The 27,777-nt window shown below is 42.3% G+C and overlaps 1 protein-coding gene across 5 annotated transcripts; it reads right to left on the bottom strand.

Moving 5' to 3' along the window:
- Positions 1 to 111: 111 nt before the first annotated feature.
- cacnb1.L (calcium channel, voltage-dependent, beta 1 subunit L homeolog) lies at positions 112 to 27,777 on the bottom strand. Of its 5 annotated transcripts, XM_041577253.1 has the most exons (16): positions 27,650 to 27,777; positions 26,537 to 26,700; positions 25,766 to 25,914; positions 23,051 to 23,137; positions 11,456 to 11,575; positions 10,847 to 10,969; positions 10,503 to 10,639; positions 10,323 to 10,396; positions 9,602 to 9,756; positions 8,300 to 8,380; positions 7,802 to 7,860; positions 7,430 to 7,539; positions 6,854 to 7,005; positions 6,437 to 6,532; positions 6,021 to 6,206; positions 112 to 3,616 (listed from the first exon to the last, which is right to left on the bottom strand). In XM_041577253.1, the coding sequence occupies exons 3-16, from the start codon at positions 25,850 to 25,852 to the stop codon at positions 3,197 to 3,199; spliced, it is 1,887 nt and encodes a 628-aa protein (XP_041433187.1). In that variant the 5' UTR covers positions 25,853 to 25,914; positions 26,537 to 26,700; positions 27,650 to 27,777; the 3' UTR covers positions 112 to 3,196. The 5 variants fall into 5 exon arrangements, with proteins under 5 accessions (XP_041433187.1, XP_041433188.1, XP_041433185.1 ...); XM_041577254.1 differs by lacking the exon at positions 27,650 to 27,777 and having other exon boundaries at positions 26,537 to 27,007; XM_041577251.1 differs by lacking the exons at positions 26,537 to 26,700; positions 27,650 to 27,777 and having other exon boundaries at positions 25,766 to 26,495.

Raw genomic sequence — 27,777 nt, 5'->3', positions numbered from 1 at the left:
GGCCAGTGCTGGAGATAAGGAACCTAAACAAATTCAGGGGAAACTCAAGTGCCCCAAGCATTTACCCACCCTCCCCAGTTGTTTCCAATAAACAAGAGTCCAGATGTCAGATATCTGAAAATGTCTTTTATTCTCATGAATAACAATTAAAAGAGAAAAGCAATTTCCAAAGTGGAGGCCGAGAAACGCACGCAAGAAATCCGTGGCCCTTGGAGGGCGGAGCCGGCCTATTAAACCCTTTAACGCGGTCAGTGCGTCTATGTTCGGCGATAAAGGGGTTCAAGGACGGACCCGCCCCCGGCGACAACGCGTAATAACGTGGCGCTAATATGTCATGCATGAGGCAGCTTGGTTTGTACATCGGGGTAATAACAATAACCACTGCTGTACTGGGAGGGATTTGGCACTGGAGGGTTCTTTACTTTATTGGGGCGGCCTAGCGAAATCCATCATTAAATACCAATATTAAAGTATCCTTGTCCTGGAGGATATGACATTTCCTATCACTTACACTCACATCTAAGGCTTTGTTTGATCTGCTGCTACAAGTAGGGGGCTCAAAACACATTCAGGAGGGTCGTTCCACTAACAACAGGGAGTTCTGCAAGTTGATTGGACCCCTCATTTGCTGGGTCCTCTCTCAGCATTTTAAATTCTAGTGTGTCGTTGCCCTGTGCATGAGAATGGGAGCTGCCATACTCATTAACTGATCAGCAGTTACTGGAATACAAATGTATTGGCCACTAGGGGAGCTCTGAAGCCTCAATAAACATCTTAGTGATACAATGTGCTGAGAATACAATGATCGGAGGTTGAGCGCCCTCTCGTGTCAAACAAAATACTCAGCTATATCTCCTCTGTATAAAGATGTGCATTTATTATGGTCAGCCTATGGCACTCAACTTTTAAAGGGGAACTCCGCCCAACACCAGGGGCGTAACTATAGAGGAAGCAGACCCTGTGGTTGCAGGGGGGCCCAGGAGTGTAGGGGGCCCAGTGAGACCCTAATTAATTAGCAATTTTAATATATCTTGGTAAAATAGGCCAACTTATAAATATTTTGGGGCCCTAAATTGAATTTGCTATGGGGCCCAGTAACAACTAGTTACGCCACTGCCCAACACTGCTGGTTCTGTTTTTTGAAACATTGTAGAATGTCAGCCTTGCTTCTTCCCAGGACTGTTAATCCGCTGGCTTCTGCTACATTGTTTCATGAGTCGGAACCACCAGGGCACAGAGTAAAAAAGGAGAGGAAACTGTTTACTTTTTCTCTGTTAAACAGGACCCAGTTGTACACCAGCGACTCTGCAGAACCAGAACAACTGTCTTACCGGCTAAACTATCATTTTTTAAATTTTTTTTTTATAGTTTTAAAGATATTAGATAATTTCATGAATTTGGGACAATAGCGCCGCCTGCTGTTCATTTCGGCTGACTGTAGCAACTGTCGGCTGAAAATTCATTTGTGACAAAGACAGGGTCCTCTTTAAGTTCTTGTTTTTTTTTTTTACTGTTGTCTGTATGTTAATCAGTGTAATATGTTGGTGCTTTATCAATATGTGTTAATATAAGAATAAAATAACATATTGTGATGTTGCTCGGCTTAGAACTTAGAACTTCATTTTCTAAGAGCAGCATAACAAGACGTTGATTTTCTCACTAAATGACAGTACAGTCCTCCAAAATACAGTCCTCCAGGAGGTGGCGCCGTTGTTTAAAATTCATAATATTAGCGGTTTAAAAAGTGCTAATATCTTGACAACTAGAAGAAATAAGTAGTCTTGTATATATACACACACATATATAAGTATGTGAGTAGGTTTTAATTATGGCTGTATAAATATGTGTAATTTCATGTATAAATCTTTGAAGAGGCGTGTTTATACAATGGATACATTGGATTTGTGTTTATAAATATCTATATTCACATAAAGTACTGTAGATCAAGAGATATCCGAGGAAGGAAGGAATACACACATTTTGGGCACCTATATATATGTATATATCTTACTGGCAGTAAGTTCTGAGCCGGCACCAATATGAGCGGAGGCCTCTGAAGGTTCTACCACAAACAAGTCCAAAAGGAAAACGTTAACTCACAATGAAAAACGACAATCCTGGTCCTTTTGGAAAACGCTTGTGCTGGGAATACTCAGTGCCAAACCCTTTTGGTCGGTACAAATCGGGGGAACACAAACCAAGCAGGTATCGTTATGATGAAAGTCGAAAGGAACCGCAGGCAAAACAAATATGGACATATGCAGGCACGTGTATACATCAGGCATCTGGCAACTGCTGATAGTGGGGAGCAACGTCTCCAGATATGTGGGTTACCCGTCAGCTCTAAGAGAGGCTGTCCCTTCTGGCACAAAGTGGGTAATACATTCACAGGATGCATTCTTCTCTCCAGCAGTTGGGTTTATGGCACGTTGTTGAGTGGAGTGGTGGGATCTCATAACCCCCAAGAGGTCAGGCTGCAGGAGACCAGGTTCACGTTTGTATAAGGGGTGCAGGAGGAACTTGCAAGGTGGCTGAGAAGGGCTCAGGGCTGGTTCCTCTTCTCTAAATTAGGGAGCTGAGAGGGTAGTGCAAAGAGGGGTCTACAAGACACTGGGTTCTCAAGAGGACAGTGTTGTGCAAATGCCGGGCAGTGTGTGTTGTACAAGAGTGGGCTGAGGATAAGGATGGGGGGATGAGAAAGTAATGTCCGTACAATCAGTAGGCCTGTAGACATGGGACAGGAACTGGATTCCACGGCACCATTAGTGGACCAAAGAGAAGTGGCAAATGGACAAAGGGAAGAGAATGAAGAGAAGTCAGTGCAGAGTCGTGTCCAAGGGCAGTCAGTGCAGTTACTTTGTAAGAGGGCAGTGTTGGTGCAAAGTGAGTAGCATTGATAGTGCAACGAGAGACAGAGTCACAGGCTGACATTGAGCAGTGCAGCAGACAGGATCAGTCTCCAGAGGAGCAGTAGGAATGTCAGTAGATCGCAGGGCAGTGAGGGTTCAAGAGAACCAGGTGAAAGTGAAATGGCTACACGGAAGAGCCCTGAGGTGTAATGAGGAACTTCTTGGGTACATGTAATGCAAGATGGCCGGAATGATGAGGGAAATAGACGTGTACAGTAGGTTGAGGAGGCTAGTTGAATGTTAAGGGAAGTGTGTGTGTGAGTTATATGTTGACTTCATGCCCAGGCCTAACGGATACAAACATCTCTCCCCCAGCTGTCCAGCTGACCCCTGTTCCTGCCATCACCCTCATGCCAGTACTGCTCCCTGCCTTTCCCCTGCGACCTTGGAGATTCCCTCCTTCTCCTCTGCAGTAGGTTCTCTTGATCTGGACCCAGCTCCTCCCAAGAACCCTGACGCTGAAGCCTCCTGGCTTCTCCTCCTTGGCTCTTGGGCTCTGGGTCCTCGTAAGGGTCAGTCTCTATGTCCATACAGGAATCGCCTGGCTCTGTGTAGGCAGAGTCCCGACTGCCCTGTGTTTCCGACTCCAGTGTGTCATGCCGGGAAAGGATGCGAGAGCCCATCTGACCTCTCCGTAGTTGCCCCTCGTACATGCCCATCTGGTCAGCTTCATCCGGCCTCAGCTCCCCGTGTACCAAGTAGGACCCCTGGTTAGTAAGACAGACAAAGCGTGCAGAAACAGGAGCAGAAGGGTTACAAGCATGCACACACAAAAACAGGTTAGAACATTTCAAGCAGATATCTGGTTAGGATTAAATGCATTAAGTGAATACTTGCATGGTATTACTTAGTAGAACTATTATACACTTAATCAATAAAAGGTATATTGCAGCACTTGCGCCCCAAAAACTAAAAAGCAGTTACATTGGAATTCTGGGAAAAATGCTACATCGTGGCGGAAATATTTCGCAAATTGGGCCTGTTTTGTTACAGAAATAAGAAATATGATTGCTCATGATTTGTGGAAGGAATGTGCAGCCACAGGAAGAAGTATGGGTTGTTTGGAACAACAGCAGTAATTATGGGTGTTATGAGGAACAGCAGAAAAAAACATGGCATTATGTGTAACAAGAGGAGATAATATGGGGTTATGTGGAAGAAGAAGAGGAGTTAGGGGGATTAGTTAAAGGGACATTATGGAGATTGTATGGAGCACTAGCAGCAGTTATGGGGATTTCATGGAACATTAGATGATGTTATGGGGCTTCATGGAACAATAGAAGAAGTTATGGAGATTGCATGAGATACTAGGAGAATTTATCGGGATTTTATGAGATAATATAAAATGTTATGGGGCTGCATAAAGCAATGGAATAGAAGATGTTATGAGGCTTCATGGAACAATAAAAGATGTTATGGAGATTGCATGGGACTTCTAGGAGAAGTTATGGTGACCTCATGGAATGGAAGAAGAAGTTATAAGACTTCATGGAACAGTTGAAGGAGCTATGGAGATTGCATGGCACACTAGGAGAAATTATGGAGAATTCATGGATCAGAAGAAGTTATAGGGCTTCATGGAACAGTAAAATGAGTTATGGAGATCGCATGGAAGACTAGGAGAATTGATGGGGATCTTGTGAAAGGGAAGAAGTTATAGGGCTTCATGGAAACAATAGGAGGAGTTATGAAGATTGCATGGAACACTAGAGGGATTTATGGGGATTTCATGGAATAGAAAACATTGTAATGGTGTTAGTTGAGGTTATGGGGTGAAACAAAATAAGTTTTGGTAGATACAGTACATGGAATAACAAGATATGGAATGATGATATGCTAAACAATAACTAAGAGAATACAAGAATGTTAATGGGTCAGCAGATAGACTGGAACTTTTGTAACTGTTAGTTAGATAGAGGTTGAATGGAGCATGAGAAGAGTGTGATGGAAAGTGGACCTATATGTTTGTACCCACAACACGTGAAAACAGAAGAAAAGACACTGATTCTTTTTTCCATGATGAAACACTTTATAAATAAATATAAATATAAGCCTGCTGATCTTATTCAGCAACCCCACCATGTCTGGGTCAGCGTGTACAACACGAAAAGGTATCACATGATCACTGCCTTGGGCTTACTCACTCCACTCATTCTACATATTAAAATAGGGGTACTACTGTTTCTGGGAAATGTATTATTATTTAAAAGTTATTCCATTTTAAAAATGCAATTGCCTTCCATTACAACCACGGCAGCAAATTCATTAGCAGTAGACTGACTTTGAGCATCTAGAGATACATTTCCAGCGTTGAACAAGGAACAAAAATACCAGATATTGTGGGTTGCCCTCTATCATATAGAAAATGATGGAATATAACTATATTTCTGGGGTACAGACCAACCTAAAGGAAGAGATTGGTTTGATAAGTAGGTTGTTGAGAGTCTCCTGACCAATCTGTCAACAATGAAGAGGCCTATTGGGTGAATGTGAGAGTATGGGACAGAAGAGATGAAGAACAGAATGGCGGAGAGATGGTAGTATGGTTCTCAGTGAGATGCAGAGGGGCTTGGTATGTCTTGGGTAAACTAAATATATATATATGGTGGGGGGGGGGTCTTGAGCATTTAAAGGAAGGTAAAACGTAGGCCCTTTTATATGGCAGAGGTGGTCCCAAATGTTACCTTTGCATAGGGCCCCACTAAAAAGGTGGGGTTCTGGTGGCAGCTCTGTTTGAAAGATCTAAGGATATAACCAAGACAGAACCTCTTAGATGTAGCAGCATTTATAGAAAGATGTAGACATGCCACCATGAGGAAGAATGTCACATCACTCTGCAGCATTCTTTAAACTTCTGCTGACTGTCACTCCATTAACATCCTTCCTTATTTATTTATTACAATATTTCATTTGATAATCTATTGAAGGTTATAAGCTGATACTGGAGTGACTTTCAGGGTGCTCTCAATTGAGATATCTCCACTCTAATTCTCTGCAGATTACTATGGACCCAGGTTACAATGAGTGCTCCTCCACCCGAGGACCAGCTCCTGGTTCCCCATGCCCCCCCCAAAAGCCCAGGTTTTGCTTGAGCGAGGTGAGCACTTGCACCTGGAGGTTGGAGACAGGAGCGGGGCTGGAGGCCAGGGCTGCAGTGGCAAGGGTACGGTTAAGAAGTGGATTGGGTGGGTTGATGCTGGGTGGATGAGTGGCCTTCCAGTAGGCTTCCAGGTACTCTGCCAGGTGTTCACATGCGTCCTCTAGTTGGTTCTCATCCAGAATGATGTCAAACATTTCCTGCAGAGATAGGGTAGAGATCAACACTCAATACAAGGCTCAGTACTTGCTTAGATACAGCCACCAGCCTGAGATCCCCTTGTACAATTAGAAGGAACGTTGCTGAGACCTCAACCTTATAAAGGTTATTTAAGGTTGTTTAAAGATTCTTTCACTTTGCATGAGATTCTTTCCCAGTGAAAGTGAGAGTTTGCCAGATGAATATGCCTTTCAGCATTCCAGTGACTCACCGGAGGGCACTGTGCCAGTTTATCAGCTGCCACCATCTGTACATTCAAATGCTTTGCCTGGGACTTTCCTCTGGATTTTATCAGCCGGTGTAAAACCTGTAACGTCACAGGAAATAGGGACAGTGAAAAGGGTGAAGCAATGGAGAATTGTATCAGAAAGAAATACAGCAGGGTAAATAAAGTTAAAGAAGAAAGTTGGAAGAGGTAGAGATGAAAAGGAAAATGGAGGGACATTTTTAAAAATATAGTTGATTAAGAAGAGGAGAACAGAAGGAACAACAAACAATTAGAAGTTACAAATATACACAATGATTGGCTGTGTAGAAGACCATCAGGTTGCCCTATATGCACTGTTGGTGCAAAAAGTCAGGCCATATTACTTCTCTGCAACCCCCTGGCTCCCCTTAATCCACGCACCTTTGGAGAAGCAATCTTAATGTAGACAATAATTGGTGCCAAGGAGGTCTTAGCAAGTTGAGCCGGGTGGTTGATGGTGTCCGCGTCCAAGGCGACCAGCTGCAGGGTTCGAGCCAGCTCAAAGATGCGCTCAATCTCACTCTGTACCTCAGCTGTGTCCCAAGGAAGAGAGAAGGAACAAGTGAATGGAGTAAATGGACTAAACTTCGCTATCCAAGCAAGCAGCAACCCTATTGGTTGGGTTAAACATCTAAGTCAACAAATAATAACTTTACCCTGACTGGTTCTCATTGTCTCAATTGCCCGCTTTTATACCTAGTCCAGATCCCAAAGCTCAATTGGCTTTTCAGTTGGCTGCTGTAATTTTACCAATTCAGTCTGGATCCTTCTTTCTCAATTATACCCAGGCTTGGACCCCCAGTGACTATATCCAGGCTAGATCCCACCACCTGAATTTCCCATTGTGATTAAATCCAGGCTGGACTTCACCTCCCTGCTGTTCATTATACAAAGGCTGTATCCCCCACCACTGAGGTTCTCATTCATTGTCTAGACCTAACAGTCCCAGGGTCTTACCAAGACTGGAGCGTGTGTTGGACCTCTCCATTATATTGTGTTTGCTTGGGTTGTTCAGGACTGAGCGTTTGGCCAAAGAAATGTCAGCAGTAACCCGAGTAATGGAAATCCTGCATTAAACACAAATCATCATCATCATCATCATCATCTTTATAACTGCCCTATAATCTACTTTTTTACTTTTGCCTTATGTAGTTGAATTGCAGAAACCATAGTATCTGAGGTGTATATTTTGAAGGCCACTGCACCTCTTCTACTGATATGTATATACATAGGAGGCACCCAAGGAATAATTGTGGTGAACCTCAAAGGTTGGATTCCATATAAATTCACAATCGCACTCCTATGCAAGTATAATTACAAGATTTATACCTCCCGTCAAATCGGTGCTTCAAGAAATCAAACAAAGCTTTCTGCATCATATCTGTGACCTGCAGGAGAAGAACAGAGGCTTTAGAAAGAAAGAAGGACGGGTCTGACAAACAGTGATGCTTAAAGAGATGGAAATGGGGCAAAGAGAAGTGTTGAAGGTGTTCATACACACTAAGATATTATCATATTTTCCATTGTTCAATAAACACAAATTTAGGAAACTGGCCATGCGTTGGGAAAAAACATCCATTATTATTATTATTATCCATCATTATTATAATATTTGCTTTGGCCAAACCAAAGGAAACTTTCAAACCTAACATGGAGAAGTCTGTTCCAATCGTCCCTTGGAAATACATGAAACCCTGTGTCTATAGCAGTATCTCTACTAATATGGGCAAGAATAATATTCAAGCCCAAAGCTTTCCATCATGGCTCCATAATGGATACACAGTAGGTACCAGAGAGGTAGCAGATAGGATTGGGGCACATGATCACCTCGTATCCCTTTAATGATGGTCCCACTAGAATGATCGGCCTCATGGATGGAACAACATCATAGGGGGGGATGTGCTCCGTCTGTAAAAGAAAGGATGAATTATCTCACCTATGTTTACTTACATGGAATGTTCCAGTGTTTGAAAGGAACCTCCTACGCATATCGCTCCGTACATATATTATTATGATTATGATTGTTATATCATATAACAGCCAACACTACAACACCTCACTGCACCCAAAGCAGAAGTTCAGAGACAGCATGGCATGCATTATTCACTGGCACAGGACCCAAAACAATGCCATACATTGAGACTGAGAGGCACAGAGAGAGATAAAAGGGGGCAAGTTTACAGCGAGACCCCTGGAAAATTCTGGAAATGCTGAAAACTGAGGTTTTACAGGGTGAGACCCCCAGATGTGAATGCTAAGGATATACAATTATTATTATTAGTGTAACGATATGTTATTGACAAGGGGCCTCTCTGCTGTTGGTAGGACTTTCTGCCCCACCATCAAACCATCCCTGGACAGATAACGAGACAGAAGAAATGACACAGAGAGAAGAGACAAACACGTAATTACTTACTGACTTCTGCCTCTGCTTAGCTATGCCAGTTTGAGAAGGAATGGGAGAGGGGGGAATGGGACAGGTGTAGAGAAGGAGAAATGGTAGAGAGATGAGGATGTGGGTGGATAGAAGGACATGGAGATGAGGGGAATGGGGAATTTGCAGGAGGTGTAAGTGAGAAGGAGAAGAGAAATAGTGGAAAGGGTATGAGGCAAAGTAAGAAGTGAAGAAGAGATGAGTGAAGATGGGGAAGGTGTGAGTGGGAATAAACAAGTAACAGAATAGGTCAGGGGCAGATGGGTGGAACAAGGGAGGTTGGGAGGGATAAGGAAGCAAAGAGAAGAGGTAAAAAGAAAACCATGCGTGTTATTTTTTATACTCTCTGAGACATGTAGAAACAAGAGCACGCGTCTGTACAGAAACATGCGTGTTCATCTATCTACATACATAGTGATCTTCAACCACATGCAAAGCCCATGTTCTTTAACAAGTATGTTACTGTTCAGACACGCTACACTCATTCCCTCTCATGTTCATATATTCACAACTGGCACACAGCTGTATATTTTATACACTTGTACATGCATGTGTAGGAATACAAAGCATCTCCTCGCTAAAATGCACATTTCCAGTTATTATTTCCGTGCATCTCCACAGCACAGAGTGTAAGCTTTTAGGTCAAGTAGCAAAGCTTACAGAGGAAGCAGAGTTAGTGGCACACTAGGGGTTACCTTCTTAAAGAAAGGGGCCCGTTTGGTAGTGGATGGAGGGGTGGTTACGCTCCCCGTGCTGTTGAGGGGGGAGCGCTGAGCCCCTTGAGCTTCTGTGTCCTCATACTCTAAATCAACGTGATCTATATCATAAACTAACGGGGAGTCCAGAGGACCTGAATAGGAAGGGAATGTCCGATGACAAAAAAAAAAAAACAATGCGTACAAGGAAATAAGATATTAGGGAAAAGATGTTGGGGTGAGTTTAAAGGGAAAGAAAGATGAGAGGGTAATATAAAATATGACCATGTTTAATAACATAGGAAATACTGAACAAGTGGGAAGAAGGGAGGAGCTGGAGGGCCAAGCACTGGAGGAAATACATACAGAAAATATAAAAAGAGAAAGAAAGAGCAGTGGATGGACAGAGAGGTAACCAGGCAGCAAATGAATTGACAGGGGCCAACCCTTCTGCTATAGAGGACTGATGGGATAAAGGTCTTTACTGAACAGCCTGTCATGAATTTGTATCTTCTGCTCCATCTCCTCCATCATCCTCTCTATCACTTCCTTGTTCCCTTGCAGACATGATGCCTCCTCTGTCTCAAATGCAAGGACCAAGCTGATCCTGCCCAACCCACCTCACCCAACCATTATATGTGATACTACACAGGGGAGGAACAACCTACACTTGATAGATGTTGAATAAATGAGTGACAGATTGGAGGAGAGAGGTTTTCACCTGTAGCTGGAGGTGTAGGTCTGCGGGTCCCACTAACCACATCACCTAAACTGTTGGAATTACCGATGGATTTACTGTAAAAGACAAAAAATGGCATTACAGGAAGGGAGTCAAGACTTTCACATATTGTAGGGCCCTCTGATTGTCTCTAGCTTACAGATACAGGAGAGAGAGGGCTACCTTGAGCTTAGTCGGCTCTGTCGCATCTTCTGTTCCTGAAGAAGTCTCATGTGCTCTAACTTCACAGGACTAGGGATAAATCCAACCTCACAGCCTTCTCGAACAGCACGCCCAATCCACCAGTCATTGTTATATTTCTGAGGATGAGTGTGTGTAATAGAAAGGAGACCAAGACAAAACATGGAATTAAAAAAAAAGGCAGCAAAGAACAGGACAAGGAGAAATTATTAATGAAAAAATAAGATCAAAGGCAGATGACAAAGATGCCAATGGTGGCTTGGAAAGCTGTATGTAATCATGGGTCCCCAGTTATTTCATACTGTGTTCCCCATATTGCTGCTCACCTCTTTGATGTGAAGGAAGTCTTTGGGATCAAAGTGGATGGACATTCCCTGCACAGGCGCATCATCCCCGGGGGAAGGGCTGTATCCCACATTTGTCCGAACTGCAAAGGCCACCGGTTTTGTCTATTTGGGAATAAAACATGCATATACTATAGTTTAGGGGAACATATAATATTTTGTCATAGGATGACCAACCTGTGTTCTGCTAGCTAGGATTGTCCTTTAGCTCCAAAGTTGACTCAACATCAAGTGGACTTCTAGATAGGACCTGCCCGATCATTTTGGGACTGTTGGAGTATTGGGCATGTTTACGCAGGGGTTAAGTGGGTTTGGGCTTTACCTTTTTATATGACTGTGGGCTGGTGGTGAGCCCAAGATCTTCTCCATGATCCCATTCATGCCCAGCCCTCTCCAAAAAACTTTTGTTCACTTTGCTTTAGTTGACTATCCCCTTTTCTCACCTTCTCATACTACTAGAGCAATAATGGTGTAAAGCATTTGCACTGGGTTGAGAAGTCAATGACAGGCAGTAGGGGCAACTTCGGACCTGAAGTTTTACAAAATAAATGCACCTATTCCATTTTGCCCCATGGTCCAACCCCAGAATACCTTTGCTTTTTCCAGCTGTGCCAAAGCATGTCTCTCTGCATCCTTCCTCAAGGCTTCCCGATCCTCCTCAAGAGACACGTCCGAGTCTGATGGCCGACTGGTGTATGACTCTGCAGAACCCTGGGGGTGAGACATAGGAGGCTACTGAGAACCATGCCTTGCTCAGAATCAAACACATGCAGCAGCTGTTCTGGGAGCGGAGGATCCCATTCTTGGAATGGGTCAGAAGAGGGACAGGAAGACAAAACTTATAATAAATAAAATTGGGGACTGATGCAGGGAAATAGGGGTGAAAACAGAAAAGTAGTGGTTGCTACAAATGCTCTTCATATGGCAGGAAAGTGCCACTCACCTCATATTCCAGGCCATATAAGTACATTTCTGTTCCTCTAAACTCAGCTTTAGCTTTCTCCAAACTGCAGCTGTTTCCTTCCTCCCTATGAGCTGCCCTCTCCCAGTCTGCAAATGCCGCCTGCTCAACACTCACACTGATATATTTATATCTCTATATTCTCTCATATCTACAAAAAGTGTCAGGGTTGTTCATTATTACCAATTATACACACATGTTAATCCATGCAGCCACAAGGTAATGTTTGTCAACACCTGACCACTGTTCAATGGTGCTCACAAGTATTCACACAATGTGTCACATACACACCCAGACAAACAATGATAAAACGACTGCACTCTCACACAATCTTGCTATCCCACTTCCACTCTTAGCTTAGCTAGCATCAAATTCCAACTGTCAGATTCCTCCCCCCCACCCCAGTCTTCCCAGAGACCAAGCCCACTCTGAGGTCACAGTTATGTGACAGTTGGACTCAGGGCTGAGAACAGGTGACAGATACAGCCTCAGAGCGCTGCATAGAGAATAATGGTGACGGTCTGATTGATGAGGACATGTGTCTGTCGCCAACAACAAACCAACCTTTCCATGCTTGATCACTCCCACCTTCACCATCCTCACCACTTCCTACACCACCATCACCACACTCGCCGCCTTTCTCCATATTTGTCCAGGCACTTCAGTCCCATTACTCACTGCTACAAACATGAGGTCCAAACCACTTGCTCCTTCTAGGTTTCTCCACTTCAACCAGCCATCTCAGGTCTTGGCCAACACTAGGCCTCGGCTTTGAGCAGCTGCACATATTTCCACTTCCTCTACCGTCACAGACCAAAACAAACATTTCTGACTCCGACAGCTATAAATATATCTGCTGTCTCGATCAATTGTATATATTTACTGTGAGGCACCTCAACCCAATCTAACAGAGTCTCTCTATTAAATTACAGATAGCGGGATTATATTTTAAAGCTGGCCATAAACATTAAGATCCACTCATCTGCCAAAGTCACCACAGATTTGGCCACCTACACCTGTAGGGTCCACATTCCCTCAGCAACCATGAATTAATTTGAATAAGAGACTGGAAAATGAATAGGAGAGGCCTGAATAGAAAGAGGAGTCATAAAAAGTGTCAATAACAATACATTTGTTCCCTGACAGAACATTTGTTTTTTAGATAGAGTCAGTGACCCCCATTTAAAAGCTGGAAAGAGTCAGAAGAAGAAGGGAAATCATTCAAAAACTATAAAAAAAGAAAAAATGAAGGACAATTGAAAAGTGGCTAAGAATTGGCCATTCTAAGGTCAACCAACTTTCTGTATGTTTTTGGAGGCTACATGAATTGCACAGAGGCTAAATTAATTACACAGAGGCTAAATGCATTACACAGAGGTTACAAGGAGGAATCAAAGTTCCAGTGCTGACCATTGCAGCAAATACAGTTCCAACAGCAGGCAGGCTGCATTAGTCAGCTGTAAGTGATAGCAATCTCCTTTCAGCGGCATGACCTAACCCTACATATAACAGTCATATACTAATCTCTCTCCCCTACAGACTGGCTGGCACTTACAGGGTGATCCTGCAATAGGTAGAGGACCTCTGCTATGGGTTTTCAACAGTTCTGGTGCCGGCAGTTGCTTGCACAATGCTGATCCCCCAATGGGCCCCAGTCTAGAACACTTCCCATCAGTCCTTTCTTAATTTTCACCATATAACCTCAATGCCATGTACGGTTTTCATCTAATAGTTGTGAGAGATAGTTTTAGGCGTCAGGTTCTCTAGTCTAAAACTTCTCAACCCTGATGCCTCATCAAAGAAAACCACGTCTACTTGATTTAATATAGTATCAATTATTTACCACCCAGCCAACTCTGCTGCAACGAGTTCTCCTAAATCTTATAGTAGATGGGACTACGGTAAATAAAATCAATAGCCGTGGATATAATGGAAACCCACTGAGCACTCACTTGTCCTGCCAGGAGCCCGGGGTCAGTAGAAGAGAAAGAACACGGCTCGTGCCAAGCATGTTGGTTCAGAAGGTTGCATTTCTATTTCATTTATATTCCTCTCCCCTTTTCCAATGGCCAATTAGATCATTCCCGTAGTAATTATCTCCATGACACTATCTGACCCAGCTCTACACACTTCTACTCCAACCTTTCACACAACATTACATTGAATTTCTAAAGAAAACCTCATCCATTTCACCGATAGATAGAAACAAGAAACTCTACTGGGTAGAAACTCTACTAGGACCCCGTTTGGGCCGGCTGTTATGCTACTGGTTTATGGCCATGTCTGTCTTTTGTATCAATACAGTTTGTAACCGACCCAAGTCTAATACTAAGAAATATACGGCAAGTTACATAACACCTCTCGCTCACGAATAACTGCAAGTATGCAGAGAACGAATGTTCCAAGCACCCAGTAACGGCTGTCTTCACACCTTCTATTTAAAGGAATGGCAAACGGAACAATGTTGGGTTTCGGGAACTATAACATTTTTGTTGCTCCTCGCGGGAAGAAAGCAATGAAAGATTACCGATGTCAAATATTCTTTCATTTTGTAGAGATATTTGGCAACACTGTAGCTTCACTGATGGTGCAATTAGCCTCAATGTGTGGCCAGTCGTTCTTTTCCTATTATTTTAGCTTTCGTCCCTCCCTGTTACTAACCTTGGCTTTAAGCATCTTCTTCCTGACCAGACCAGACAGATGGCATCTCTATCTCCTGTGTATCTATTAATGATGAGATGATGAGCAAGGGCTAGTTGCACCCCAGTGCTCTTCATCGTTGTACCCCCTCACTATTGTGCCCTAGGCATGTGCCTATTCTGCCTACCCTAGCTCCGGCCCTGGTGGCAACATACAACATATCATGCCACAACTTCTAGCTGTTGGAATATGGGAATTAACTCATATAGACTAAAGGAGAAGACACAAGGGGCCATTTATGTACCACAAGAGCGTAAAGGGTAAAAAGAGCTTGCACTCCTAGGAGTTGCTAATCTCTGCACTAAGCAATGCGTGTGCAAATCACGGACAAGTTAGGGGCAGATAGGGCTGTTGGGGGACATCTACATGCCCCTCTTAGAAGGAGCCCTCACTATTGCAGTCTGTGCTTGATCCATGACATTCTTTATATGCCCCATATAAAAGGTAAACTCCTATTTATAGGTAGATTTAAAGATACTGTATGACAGTAGATGTCCAAGCCCAACTTGGCTCATAAAGGATACAGGTGTAGAAAAATATTGGTTTTAGCCATTCATTTTTAGACATTTTTAGACATTTTTACAAGAATATCTAGCACAGCAAGTCAGTGTTTGCCCCACATCTCACACTCATTTACCTTCAAGCTTTGCCTTCAAGTGTATATAATGACCAGTCTTCCCAGTTCTCGACCTACCTGGCAGTAAAGTTGGGACCCTCCACCTTTTAAGTATTTCCTCCTTCCCCTAAAAGAACCTTTTTTTCAACAACTTCAGCACAAATGTATAAAACAAACCCAAGATGCAATTGCACGCATATACAGGCTAAAGCAGATAAGAATGCAAGAATCCCATTGAGCAATAGCTTTAAAGGGAATCCCAGATTAAAAGACTGGGTCCCTTTTTAAAAATTAAAACTTCTACTTAGAGTCATGCGATGATGAAACAAGAGGGAGCTCTGATCTCCTAGCTGGGTGGACCTGCAGCCAATGGGAAGTGAGTAGGCGTTTTCCCGGGTCAACGAGTTTGGCAGGAACAGAAACGCCCACTCACTTTCCAATGGCCGCCGCTCTGCTCAGTAAACAGAAGTGCCACTGGCCCTCCCAGCAAGAGGACAGGAGGAAAAAAAAGAATGTTTATTTAAAGCTGATTTGTTTTGTTCTATATTAGCAAAAGCAGTTCACTTTTATTCTGACTACACTTTCCCTTTAACATGTGCTTGACAGGGGATCACTATATTTAATTCAGTAACAGTCATTTACTCAAATACCTGCTGTAGAGATTGCTGGGAATAACAGGCATGCCAGGAACTGCTGCTATATTAGAACCCAATTAAGACAAAATACCCTTGTTAGCTAGAACAGGCACCCTTAAATAGCACCCCAAAGATTAGCTTATGGCATGCAAATGCCTGGCCCACCACCTCTACTAATGTTATCTGACAGCTAAAAACATAAATGTACAGCATAGTCCCACGCTCATGTAGCGCACGGTATATGGTATAGCCATACTATCTATCCATCTATCTATCTCTATCTATCCATCCATCTATCTATATCTATTTATCCCTCTATCATCTATCTATTCATCCCTTTCTTGCTCTCTATATTCATCCATCCATCCTACTCTCTCTATCTACCCATTCATCCCTCTTTCTCTCTATCCATCCATCCCACTCTCTGTTGCCAGCCATACTTCTATCCATCCATCCCTCTCTCTCTCTATCCATCCATCCCCCTCTTTCTCTAGCCATCCCTCTCTCTCTCTATCCATCCATCCCTCTCTCTCTTTATTCATCCATCCATCCCACTCGATGTTGCTATCCATCCATCCCTCTATCTATCTATCTATCTATCTATCTATCTATCTATCTATCTATCTATCAATCATCTATCTATCTATCTATCTCTGTATTTATCTATCGCTCTATCTATCTTTCTTTCTTTCTATCATCTATCTATCTATCTATCTATCTATCTATCTATCATTATAATCTATCTATCTATCTATCATCTATCTATCCATCTTTCTTTCTATCATCTATCTCTGTATTTATCTATCGCTCTATCTTTCTTTCTATCTATCTATCTATCTATCTATCTATCTATCTATCTATCTATCTATCTATCTATCTATCTATCTATCTATCTATCTATCATTATAATCTATCTATCTATCTATCTATCTATCTATCATTCTTTCTTTCTTTCTATCATCTATCTCTGTATTTATCTATCGCTCTATCTTTCTTTCTATCATCTATCAATCTATACATCCATCTCTCCATCCATCCCTCTTTCTGTTGCTATCCATCCACCCCCTATCTATCTATCTATCTATCTGTCTGTCTGTCTGTCTGTCTGTCTGTCTGTCTGTCTATCTATCTATCTATCTCTCTATCTTTCTTTATTTCATGTATCTCTGTATTTATCTATCGCTCTTTCTTTCTTTCTTTCTTTCTTTCTTTCTTTCTTTCTTTCTTTCTTTCTTTCTTTCTTTCTTTCTTGCTTTCTTTCTTTCTTTCTTGCCTGGGACAGTAAAACATACAATGGGATGTCAAAATTATACAGCACACAATCACACACAATCAAATACAAGAAAGTCAGCTCCATTTACTCTTTTGGTACTTGCTGTAAGTAGCCTATTTGTGCCCCCCCTGTGACTGCTCAGCAGTAATAAGTATCACATTTTGCGGATGTGAATAGGACAGTTGTGTTCACCCAGTGGCGGTCATCACAAATAACAGCCTCACTTTACACACCCTAAAAACCCCACAAACAAATAATGGCAGAACCTTCATAGAAGAAACTGACGTGCGTAATGGCCCAGCAAAGCAGCACATATATATTATATATATATCAGAACTATAGAATTCTGAATTATTTGATTAAAATTGAGTCTGTAGGAGACTGACTTCAGAGTATTCTGAAAAATGGGTTTCCAGGTAACGGATCCCATACCTGTACAAGAAAAAAACTTGAATAAGAGGGATATTTCCCCCCAGCCCATGCTCACAGGCAGAATGCTTTGCTCCTGACACAGATCTGGTTTTCCCATGTAACAGATCTGCTACGACTAAACGCGTTATTCTGGGCACGCCAGATTTAGGGGGCAGATTTCTGTTCTGTTCTGGAGTTCGGCTGTTCAGTTTGGGGGTCTGCTGGTAAACTGCTGGGATTCCTCCGCTTCTCTTTTTATTATTATTATTATTTTTTCATAGATGGGAATCCGGCCTGTGATTCCCCTGCACGATCCTCCCATTCCCACACACGCACTGCTAATTGCACTGAGCTGGAATAAAAAGGGAAACTCTAAATATAACCCAACAAGTAACCAGAAACACAAGGAATCACAGGAGCAAGACCTCCCTGCGAGACTGACAGCAGACAATGGATAGAGAAGGGAGAGGGACATAGGGAAATAAAGGAAAAGGCAGAAATACGGTGACAGTGGAGTGAAGGGGTCGGGCAGCTCTTACCAAGACAAGTCGCTGGACTCTGGGTGGGGGTCTCGGGATGGAGGCAACCTCTGCTGGAGGCTCTGGAGCAGACATTCTGCTCCCCTCCTCGGAGAGGTCTCTGTGGAGCGTAAGGCTCAGGTTACAGGAATCCTGCAGCCTTTGCAACCTGGCAGGGTATATTTAGCTGTGTTTGAGGGATAGGAAGGGACACAAACATGACTGAGGGGCTGGAAAGGGACACGGCTGAATTGGTAGTGAGGGGAGGGTAACACTACAGTCCTTGATACTGCTCATCCCTTCATTTTATATCAATATCAGCTCATGAACCTCTCACTTTGTCACTCATAGACATTAGGATCCTAAAACAACTCCACCAACATCAATATCCATACCACTCACCTACCCCTAATACTCCTCAGCCAACATCAATATCCATACCACTCACCTACCCCTAATACTCCTCAGCCAACATCAATATCCATACCACTCACCTACCCCTAATACTCCTCAGCCAACATCAATATCCATACCACTCACCTACCCCTAATACTCCTCAGCCAACATCAATATCCATACCACTCACCTACCCCTAATACTCCTCAACCAACATCAATATCCATACCACTCACCTACCCCTAATACTCCTCCAACAACATCAATATCCATACCACTCACCTACCCCTAATACCCCTTCACCAACATCAATATCCATACCACTCACCTACCCCTAATACCCCTCCACCAACATCAATATCCATACCAAAAGCCTCCCTAAAACTTTATTATTCTCTGCATGTGAAACTTAACATCCAAACCCCTCCCTACCCCCCCAATACACAGAGCCTAATGGATATGTCTTCTCAATCTAAATCAGAGAACCAGAATATTCTACTAATTCGAACCCAGACACATCAGCATCTTTTCTCACTCAGTTGCACCCATTCTAAATATCATTTTGGTAATAATTGAGTAATATAAATGGAAATATCTTGACCTTTATCCCCGGCACAGCTGTTGGGATGTGGATTCATGTACAGACCTGGAAGCTTAAACAATCTATTTACTTTATCAAAAAAAATTTCCCATGCAGAGAAGAGTGTGAGCTCAGCACCTGGTACAACACACGGCAAATGCAGAGGTGCTGGATCACTAGATGACTAGACTGAATGACACTAGATGATACTATATGACATCATGGCACCGGATCACTAGATGACTAGACTGTATGACACTAGATGATACATTATGACATCATGGCACCGGATCACTAGATGACTAGACTGTATGACACTAGATGATACTATATGACATCATGGCACCGGATCACTAGATGACTAGACTGTATGACACTAGATGATACTATATGACGCCATGGCACCGGATCACTAGATGACTAGACTGTATGACACTAGATGATACTATATGACATCATGGCACCGGATCACTAGATGACTAGACTGTATGACACTAGATGATACTATATGACGCCATGGCACCGGATCACTAGATGACTAGACTGTATGACACTAGATGATACTATATGACATCATGGCACTGTCTCACTAGATGACTAAACTGTATGACACTAGATGATACTATATGACATCATGGCACCGGATCACTAGATGACTAGACTGTATGACACTAGATGATACTATATGACATCATGGCACTGTCTCACTAGATGACTAGAATGTATGACACTAGATGATACTATATGACATCATGGCACTGTCTCACTAGATGACTAGACTGTATGACACTAGATGATACATTATGACATTATGGCACCGGCTCAGTAGGAAGGAAGACATGTTTGCGGCAGATGAGGAGGTGGAAATGACGGGGGAACAAAGTGATGGGAATTATTTGGCTAAACAAATAGATATTTTAGCCTCCTTCTCTGGAGCTGAATCACACTGTTACTGGAAGGAGCCGTGATAATTACATGATGTTAATCAGAGCTGAAAATATCAGTATCTCTATTGCTATTCTGTCTTGAGCTCAGAGCTTACAATCTACATTTGCTGCCTGGGGTAACATGGGTTAAGGCCCCACAGGATTTGATTCCAAGTTCATTTTCTTAAAACACTTGGGGAAGCAATGTCACATACAGGTCCCCTAATAGTGACGACACAACCCACAACCACCTATCCACAAACACCACTACGTATGTACAATATATAGTGAATAAAGTAGCCCCTCTTGTAAAATATAAGGATATTATAAGTTACCGAGGAGTTTCATGACCATATAAAAGTACGAGGCCGAAGGCAGAGTGTTTTTATACAGGTCATGGAACTCTGAGGTAACTTCTAATATCCTCATATTTTACAACTGGGGGTACTTTATTTATTATAATACACAAGTTTCAGTGAGTCATGTGACAGAAATGACATCAGAACTCACCGTTTATAACTGATGACATCAGAACTCACCGTTTATAAGGATATAATTTACTAGATATTCATGGCTTTTGTGTATTTTATATATATATATATATATACCCCCACCACCCCAGCATAACATATGTACATCATCTCTACTCCCACACACACACACATTAGTTCAAAAAACAATATAGACCAACAGCTGTGACACACACACTATACAGTGATATATGAATACAACCCACCAGCTGAGACCACTACCCCCCCCTCCCCCACCACTGAACCTTAATGTATATGTACACAGCCCAAATAGTGTCACCTCTCCCCACCCCACAGCAACCTTACACCCACCAACACCCAAGAGATTCAGGAAGAAGGAGCCTGGATGAGAGACCATCCTGTTTGTGTTTCACATTAGTTGAAACTCACTTCTTGTGAGTATATAATACCGCCGGAAAGCAACAATCTGGATTTGTGTTGCTAAGCTCACTATCCCTTAGTTACGGACCCACCCACTGTCTGTTCTCTTTTCTTCCTGTTTAAAATAAGGGTGCAAAAGCTATAACTGAACACACATGGTGAATAAGTTAATTTATTATTCTTTTTGCATCACAGTAAAAAAGTGTTTTAGTAAGGGTTGGAGGACACTGTGGGTGTATTTTACTCAATATTGAAATTACTGCACTATATAAACTTTCTGTTATCTCCCCCCTCCTCTCTGAGGGATACAGCAACATCGTTTATTTCTGTGAACCCACCAACACCCGTCTGCACCATGGTGTATAGTAACACAATCAATAGTAGCACAATCAATAGTAACGCAATCAATAGTAACCGTCTTCATGCCCAGCAAGGAAAAGCAGTAATCACTTTTGCACCTTGTAATAACTAATAATACTGAACTCATCTCTAACATTTGTGTGGGTGAGGGGCATTTAGGGAATAGTGAATTCACCGAATTGTAGAGGCCGCACTCACAGGTCTTAGAAATGCAAAAAATACATTTTTATTTGTAGAAATAGCTGACGTTTCGGATGATACAACAGCCTTTCTCACTTTGTTGTATCAGCCGAAACGTCAGCTATTTCTACAAATACAAAAAATTATTTTTCGCATTTCTAAGACCTGTAAGTGCGGCCTCTACAATTCCTGTACATTCTCATCGTATAAGGACTGCACCCAGGCAATTTTGAACACTTTTTCGTGAGTGCCGGTTTCCTCCATTTTATATATATATATATATATATATATATATATATTGCCCTATGTATTATTTTTACTGCCCTATGTACTATATACTGCCCTATGTACTATATATATTGCCCTATGTACTATATACTGTCCTATGCACTATATATACTGTCCTATGTACTATATATACTGCCCTATGTACTATATATACTGCCCTATGTACTATATATACTGCCCTATGTACTTAATATACTGCCCTATGTACTTAATATACTGCCCTATGTACTTAATATACTGCCCTATGTACTACTGTCCTATGTACTATATATACTGTCCTATGTACTATATATACTGTCCTATGTACTATATATACTGCCCTATGTGCTATATATACTGCCCTATGTACTATATATACTGTCCTATGTACTATATATACTGCCCTATGTGCTATATATACTGCCCTATGTGCTATATATACTGCCCTATGTGCTATATATACTGCCCTATGTACTATATATACTGTCCTTTGTATAGCCCAGGAGTGCCCATACTACTTTTAGTGATGTCCCATTATAATCTACATCCATAAAATCATTGATAACATTCTGTTCCATGGAAAATATTACTTAAATATGGATTTATGAGAAAATGTATATTGTTATATTTAAACATCTATTTCTATGTAAACTTAACATAAAAAATATCTGAATGAAAAGCATGAATAGGAGGGGGGATATAGACAAGCAGTTTGTTAACAAGTGTCTTGAGATCTACTGATCCCCCGCTAAAGGTCTATTGGTACATCCCCATCTACCTTTTGGGCACCCCTGGTACAGCCCAATCCCATCAGTGACTCAGGCCTCACCTGCAATCCACACACTACTAGACTATAGATATATCACATACAGCAGCAGTAGCAACGTCTCGCCTGGTGCAACTCACAACCAGACAGTGGCAGTGATACCCTGTACACAATATATAATACAGATACAATATATAATAAACACTGGCAGGAAAATGACCAGTAATTTAATGATATATATAGATAAGATATATATACTGTATATATACGTATAATGCAGAAGAAAATGTCAGTGTATTTTGGGGGTCATTAGCTTGGCTTGCAAGTGGCATCATGGCCCTATAATACATAGAGTCCTGTGCAGCCAGCGGCAGGAAGAGCCTGTGCATCACATAAATCAGTCGTATACATGAACCTCACAGAAATACTCACACAATGAGCCTCTAACATTCTGTCTGGTTTTTGTCTCCTCGCCTCCCCCCCCCTTTATCTCATTGCACCCCCCCAGTGCACCCTCCCTTCCAGCCACTTAATTAGCGTTTGTCATTTCCATTTCCTGACGTAGGAGCATCTCTTCCCTGGCTCTGGTTGCCACGGTAACCAGGACCCTAACGAGGCCTGCGTGCTCTTCTTCCTCACACGCCAGGCCCGTCGCACAGCACATCACTGCCGAGTATCACTCTCACCTGCCGCACAAAGCTGTTGGAGGTGGTGTCGGAGCTGGTGCTGCCGTCCGAACGCTTAAACCGACTTTTCCTCTTGGCATATTTGGCCTGGGACATAAGAAATGAAGAGAGGGGGGTTATAAAGAGGGAGCAGAAATCAGGGATTGGGGGGCAGAGAAAAGTAAAGGGGGACACGGAGGAGAATAGATCAATACTGATATATTTCTATTATAAATAAAGCTTCCCTTTACTTTACCCTTCTGCCCCCAGCAGCAATTTCCCACGTCACAACTCCCTGCACCCCCTTCAATTACCTTCTATACCTGCCCCTATCATTCCCTGTTTCCCTCTGCGCAAGTAGGGGTGCAGCTACAGGGCCCCTCGATAAATAGATCTTTAGCACAGAAGCAAAACAAAGTCTGATATAAAGTGACAGACATCCCATGCCCAGGTATAGGCCGGATACCCTAGACAGTCACTATTTATTGGGGGGATGTAAGATGACAAAGACAGTCACTATTTATTGGGGGGATGTAATATGACATAGACACTCACTATTTATTGGGGGGATGTAAGATGATATAGACAGTCACTATTTATTGGGGGATGTAAGATGATATAGACACTCACTATTTATTGGGTGATGTAAGATGACATAGACAGTCACTATTTATTGGGGTGATGTAAGATGACATAGACAGTCACTATTTATTGGGGTGATGTAAGATGACATAGACAGTCACTATTTATTGGGGGGATGTAAGATGACATAGACAGTCACTATTTATTGGGGTGATGTAAGATGACATAGACAGTCACTATTTATTGGGGGGATGTAAGATGACATAGACAGTCACTATTTATTGGGGGATGTAAGATGATATAGACACTCACTATTTATTGGGGGGATGTAAGATGATATAGACACTCACTATTTATTGGGGGGATGTAAGATGATATAGACAGTCACTATTTATTGGGGGGATGTAAGATGACATAGACAGTCACTATTTATTGGGGGATGTAAGATGATATAGACACTCACTATTTATTGGGGGGATGTAAAATGACATAGACACTCACTATTTATTGGGGGGATGTAAGATGATATAGACACTCACTATTTATTGGGGGGATGTAAGATGACATAGACAGTCACTATTTATTGGGGGGATGTAAGATGATATAGACAGTCACTATTTATTGGGGGGATGTAAGATGATATAGACACTCACTATTTATTGGAGGATGTAAGATGACATAGACAGTCACTATTTATTGGGGGGATGTAAGATGACATAGACAGTCACTATTTATTGGGGGGATGTAAGATGATATAGACACTCACTATTTATTGGGGGATGTAAAATGACATAGACAGTCACTATTTATTGGGGGGATGTAAAATGACATAGACAGTCACTATTTATTGGGGGGATGTAAAATGACATAGACAGTCACTATTTATTGGGGGGATGTAAGATGACATAGACAGTCACTATTTATTGGGGGGATGTAAGATGATATAGACACTCACTATTTATTGGGGGATGTAAAATGACATAGACAGTCACTATTTATTGGGGGGATGTAAAATGACATAGACAGTCACTATTTATTGGGGGGATGTAAAATGACATAGACAGTCACTATTTATTGGGGGGATGTAAGATGACATAGACAGTCACTATTTATTGGGGGATGTAAGATGATATAGACACTCACTATTTATTGGGGGGATGTAAGATGATATAGACACTCACTATTTATTGGGGGGATGTAAAATGACATAGACAGTCACTATTTATTGGGGGGATGTAAGATGACATAGACAGTCACTATTTATTGGGGGATGTAAGATGATATAGACACTCACTATTTATTGGGGGGATGTAAGATGACATAGACAGTCACTATTTATATTGGGGGGATGTAAGATGACATAGACAGTCACTATTTATTGGGGGGATGTAAGATGACATAGACACTCAGTATTTATTGGGGGGATGTAAGATGATATAGACAGTCACTATTTATTGGGGGGATGTAAGATGACATAGACAGTCACTATTTATATTGGGGGGATGTAAGATGACATAGACAGTCACTATTTATTGGGGGGTGTAAGATGACATAGACACTCAAAGGTGGGGGGCTGTTTGGGCATCTGTGTAGTTGAAATGCCGGGGACTATACTCTGGACCTGCCTGGACCTCTAGAAATGCCCCGTTTTCCAGACCAGAAACCCAAATACATATGTATGTGTAACAGTCAGAAACAATAAGAATATTCTGCAGATACTCCCCGTAGCCATGACTTGGGGCACATGGGATGAGCAGACACATAAAGACTATAGATTAGTAACTTGCACCCCCTGCTCCCCAACATCTGTTTCCTTCTGTATTTATAGCTGCCCCTTATACTCTCATATTTCCCTATTATTCCTCTCAAGCTCTCTCTGTCTTTCTTTCTCCTGCAGCTGAGCCTCTCGACACTCTCACTCTCCTTTGTGACTGTCTCTATGTCACCGTTACGCTGCAGCTTTGTCCCTCGCTCCTCCATTTGTACCTGTTCTTTATATCCTATGAGCGCTGTCCTTGGTCCTGTCTCTCTCTCTCTATATCGATATATATCACAGCCCCATATATATATTAGACTGATGCAGATACATGTCACTCTAGCTGATCTTCTAAGTATAATAATAATAATAATAATAATGATGTGTATGTGTCTCACCTGTAGGCTGTGGCCCTCTAACACATCCATCTGGATCTCCTGAGTGGAGCTGGACGGGGTCCTGGCCATCCTGTTCTGCTGGACCATTGGTGAGTCTCCCCCCACATATTCCCCAAATCACACTCTACTCATCACATCCACATCCACCACTGCCAGGGATCCAGGAGAGAGAGAAGAAGAGGAAATAAGGAGGGGGACAAGGGCAGAACTGGGGAGGGGAGAAGAGAGGCAGGAGGCAAGGGGCACGGATGGAGAGAGAGAGAGAGGAGGAGGAGGAGGAGGAGGAGGAGGAGAGGGACGAGTGAGGAGGTGGAGCAAGTCGGAGACACAAGAGGTGATTTAATAGACTGGGAGTCCGACTCAGTACTAAATGTACAAGGAGAGAACAGAGAAAGGAGGGAATAAGACAAGAAGAGAGCGACACATTAGAGAGAGTGAAAGAGAGAGAGAGGAGAGATAGTTGGAAGAGATGGAGAAGGAGGGGCAGTAGCAGGAGGGATAATAATGGCAGACAACTGACTTCTTCCCAGTAACACTCCCTACAGCTCAGCTCCCTCATGCACCCCAACATCCCCACACTCACTTACACTCACTCACACTAACACATACACTCACTCACACTCACACCACCTGATCAGCACCAATGCATTTCTCTATCAGCACTGGGACCTATAGCTGTACAGAGTATCACACAGCACGGGCTATTATTATTATTATTATTATTATAAGGAGCCTGTGAACAACAAGCATGTTGGGAACCCCATTACTTACACATGAAGACTCTGTGCATCATATACAGACACCCCCAAACACACACACAGGGGCACCCACTTAAGGGCTGTTTGTTTGTGGGAGCCAATAATCAGTGCGGCAGGAAAAGGAATGAAGCTTAATATCCACTTCTCTTTTCTTTACAACGATGCTGTCACTGTTGGCTATAGAAATATATATATATATATATATGTTAACAATGTTTTCCTTATTCGCCAGAAGAGCTTACCATCTAAGGTTCCTAGCACACATACACAAGGTTGAGTTTCATTGGGAACCCGTCTCTATGTTTTTGGACGGAGGGAGTTAATGTTTAATATGTTATAGAACGGCTAATTCTAAGCAACTTTTTAATTGGCCTTCATTATTTATGGTTTTTCAAAGGTTTGCCTTTCCTAATTTCAAATGGGGGAGGGGGGGTCACTGACCCCATGTAAAAAACAAATGCTCTGTAAGGCTACATATGTATTGTTATTGCTACTTTTTATTCCTCATCTTTCTATTCAGGCCTCTCCTATTCATATTCCAGTCTCTTATTCAAATCAATGCATGGTTGCTAGGGGAATTTGGACCCTAGCAACCATATTCCTGACTCTTTCCAGCTTTTGAATGGGAGGGTCGCTGACCCCATCTTAAAAAGACAAACGCTCCACAAGGCTACCGTTTTTTTTGTTATTGTTACTTTTTATTCCTCCTCTTTCTATTAAGGCCTCTCCTATTCATATTCCAGTCTCTTATTCACATCAGTGCATGGTTGCTAGGGGGATTTGGACCCTAGCAACTAGCTTGCAGAAATTGCAGCTGCTGAATAAAAAGCTAAATAAGTCAAAAACCACAAATAATAAAAAATGAAAACCAATTGCAAATTTTCTCAGAATATCCCTCTCTACATCATACTGACAGTTCATTTAAAGGGGAACAACCCGTTTCAATAAAAAAGTAAAAGAGTAAACAATAGTCGCTGAGTAGTGTCGGTAACCCATAGCAACTGATCAGGGAGGAGCTTTATTTCAGGCAGCTGCAGGTAGAAAGATAAATAACAGATATGATTGGTTGGTTGCTATGGGTTACGGCCCAGGTACAAAGGCGAGTATTTTCTAAACAAACACTTACAATTGCCTTCAGTAACACAGAACACACCCCTTCATGGATATTAGCGCTGCAACTTCCCAGCGTTTCATCATTTTCCAACCCTTTTCCTTTGCGCTTTGCGCCTTCCTTACGCCCAGCCCCACCCACAT

This window comes from Xenopus laevis, chromosome 9_10L (genome assembly GCF_017654675.1).
Source record: "Xenopus laevis strain J_2021 chromosome 9_10L, Xenopus_laevis_v10.1, whole genome shotgun sequence".
Taxonomy (NCBI): Eukaryota; Metazoa; Chordata; class Amphibia; order Anura; family Pipidae; genus Xenopus; species Xenopus laevis.
This window is presented reverse-complemented; position numbering and strand designations above follow the sequence as displayed.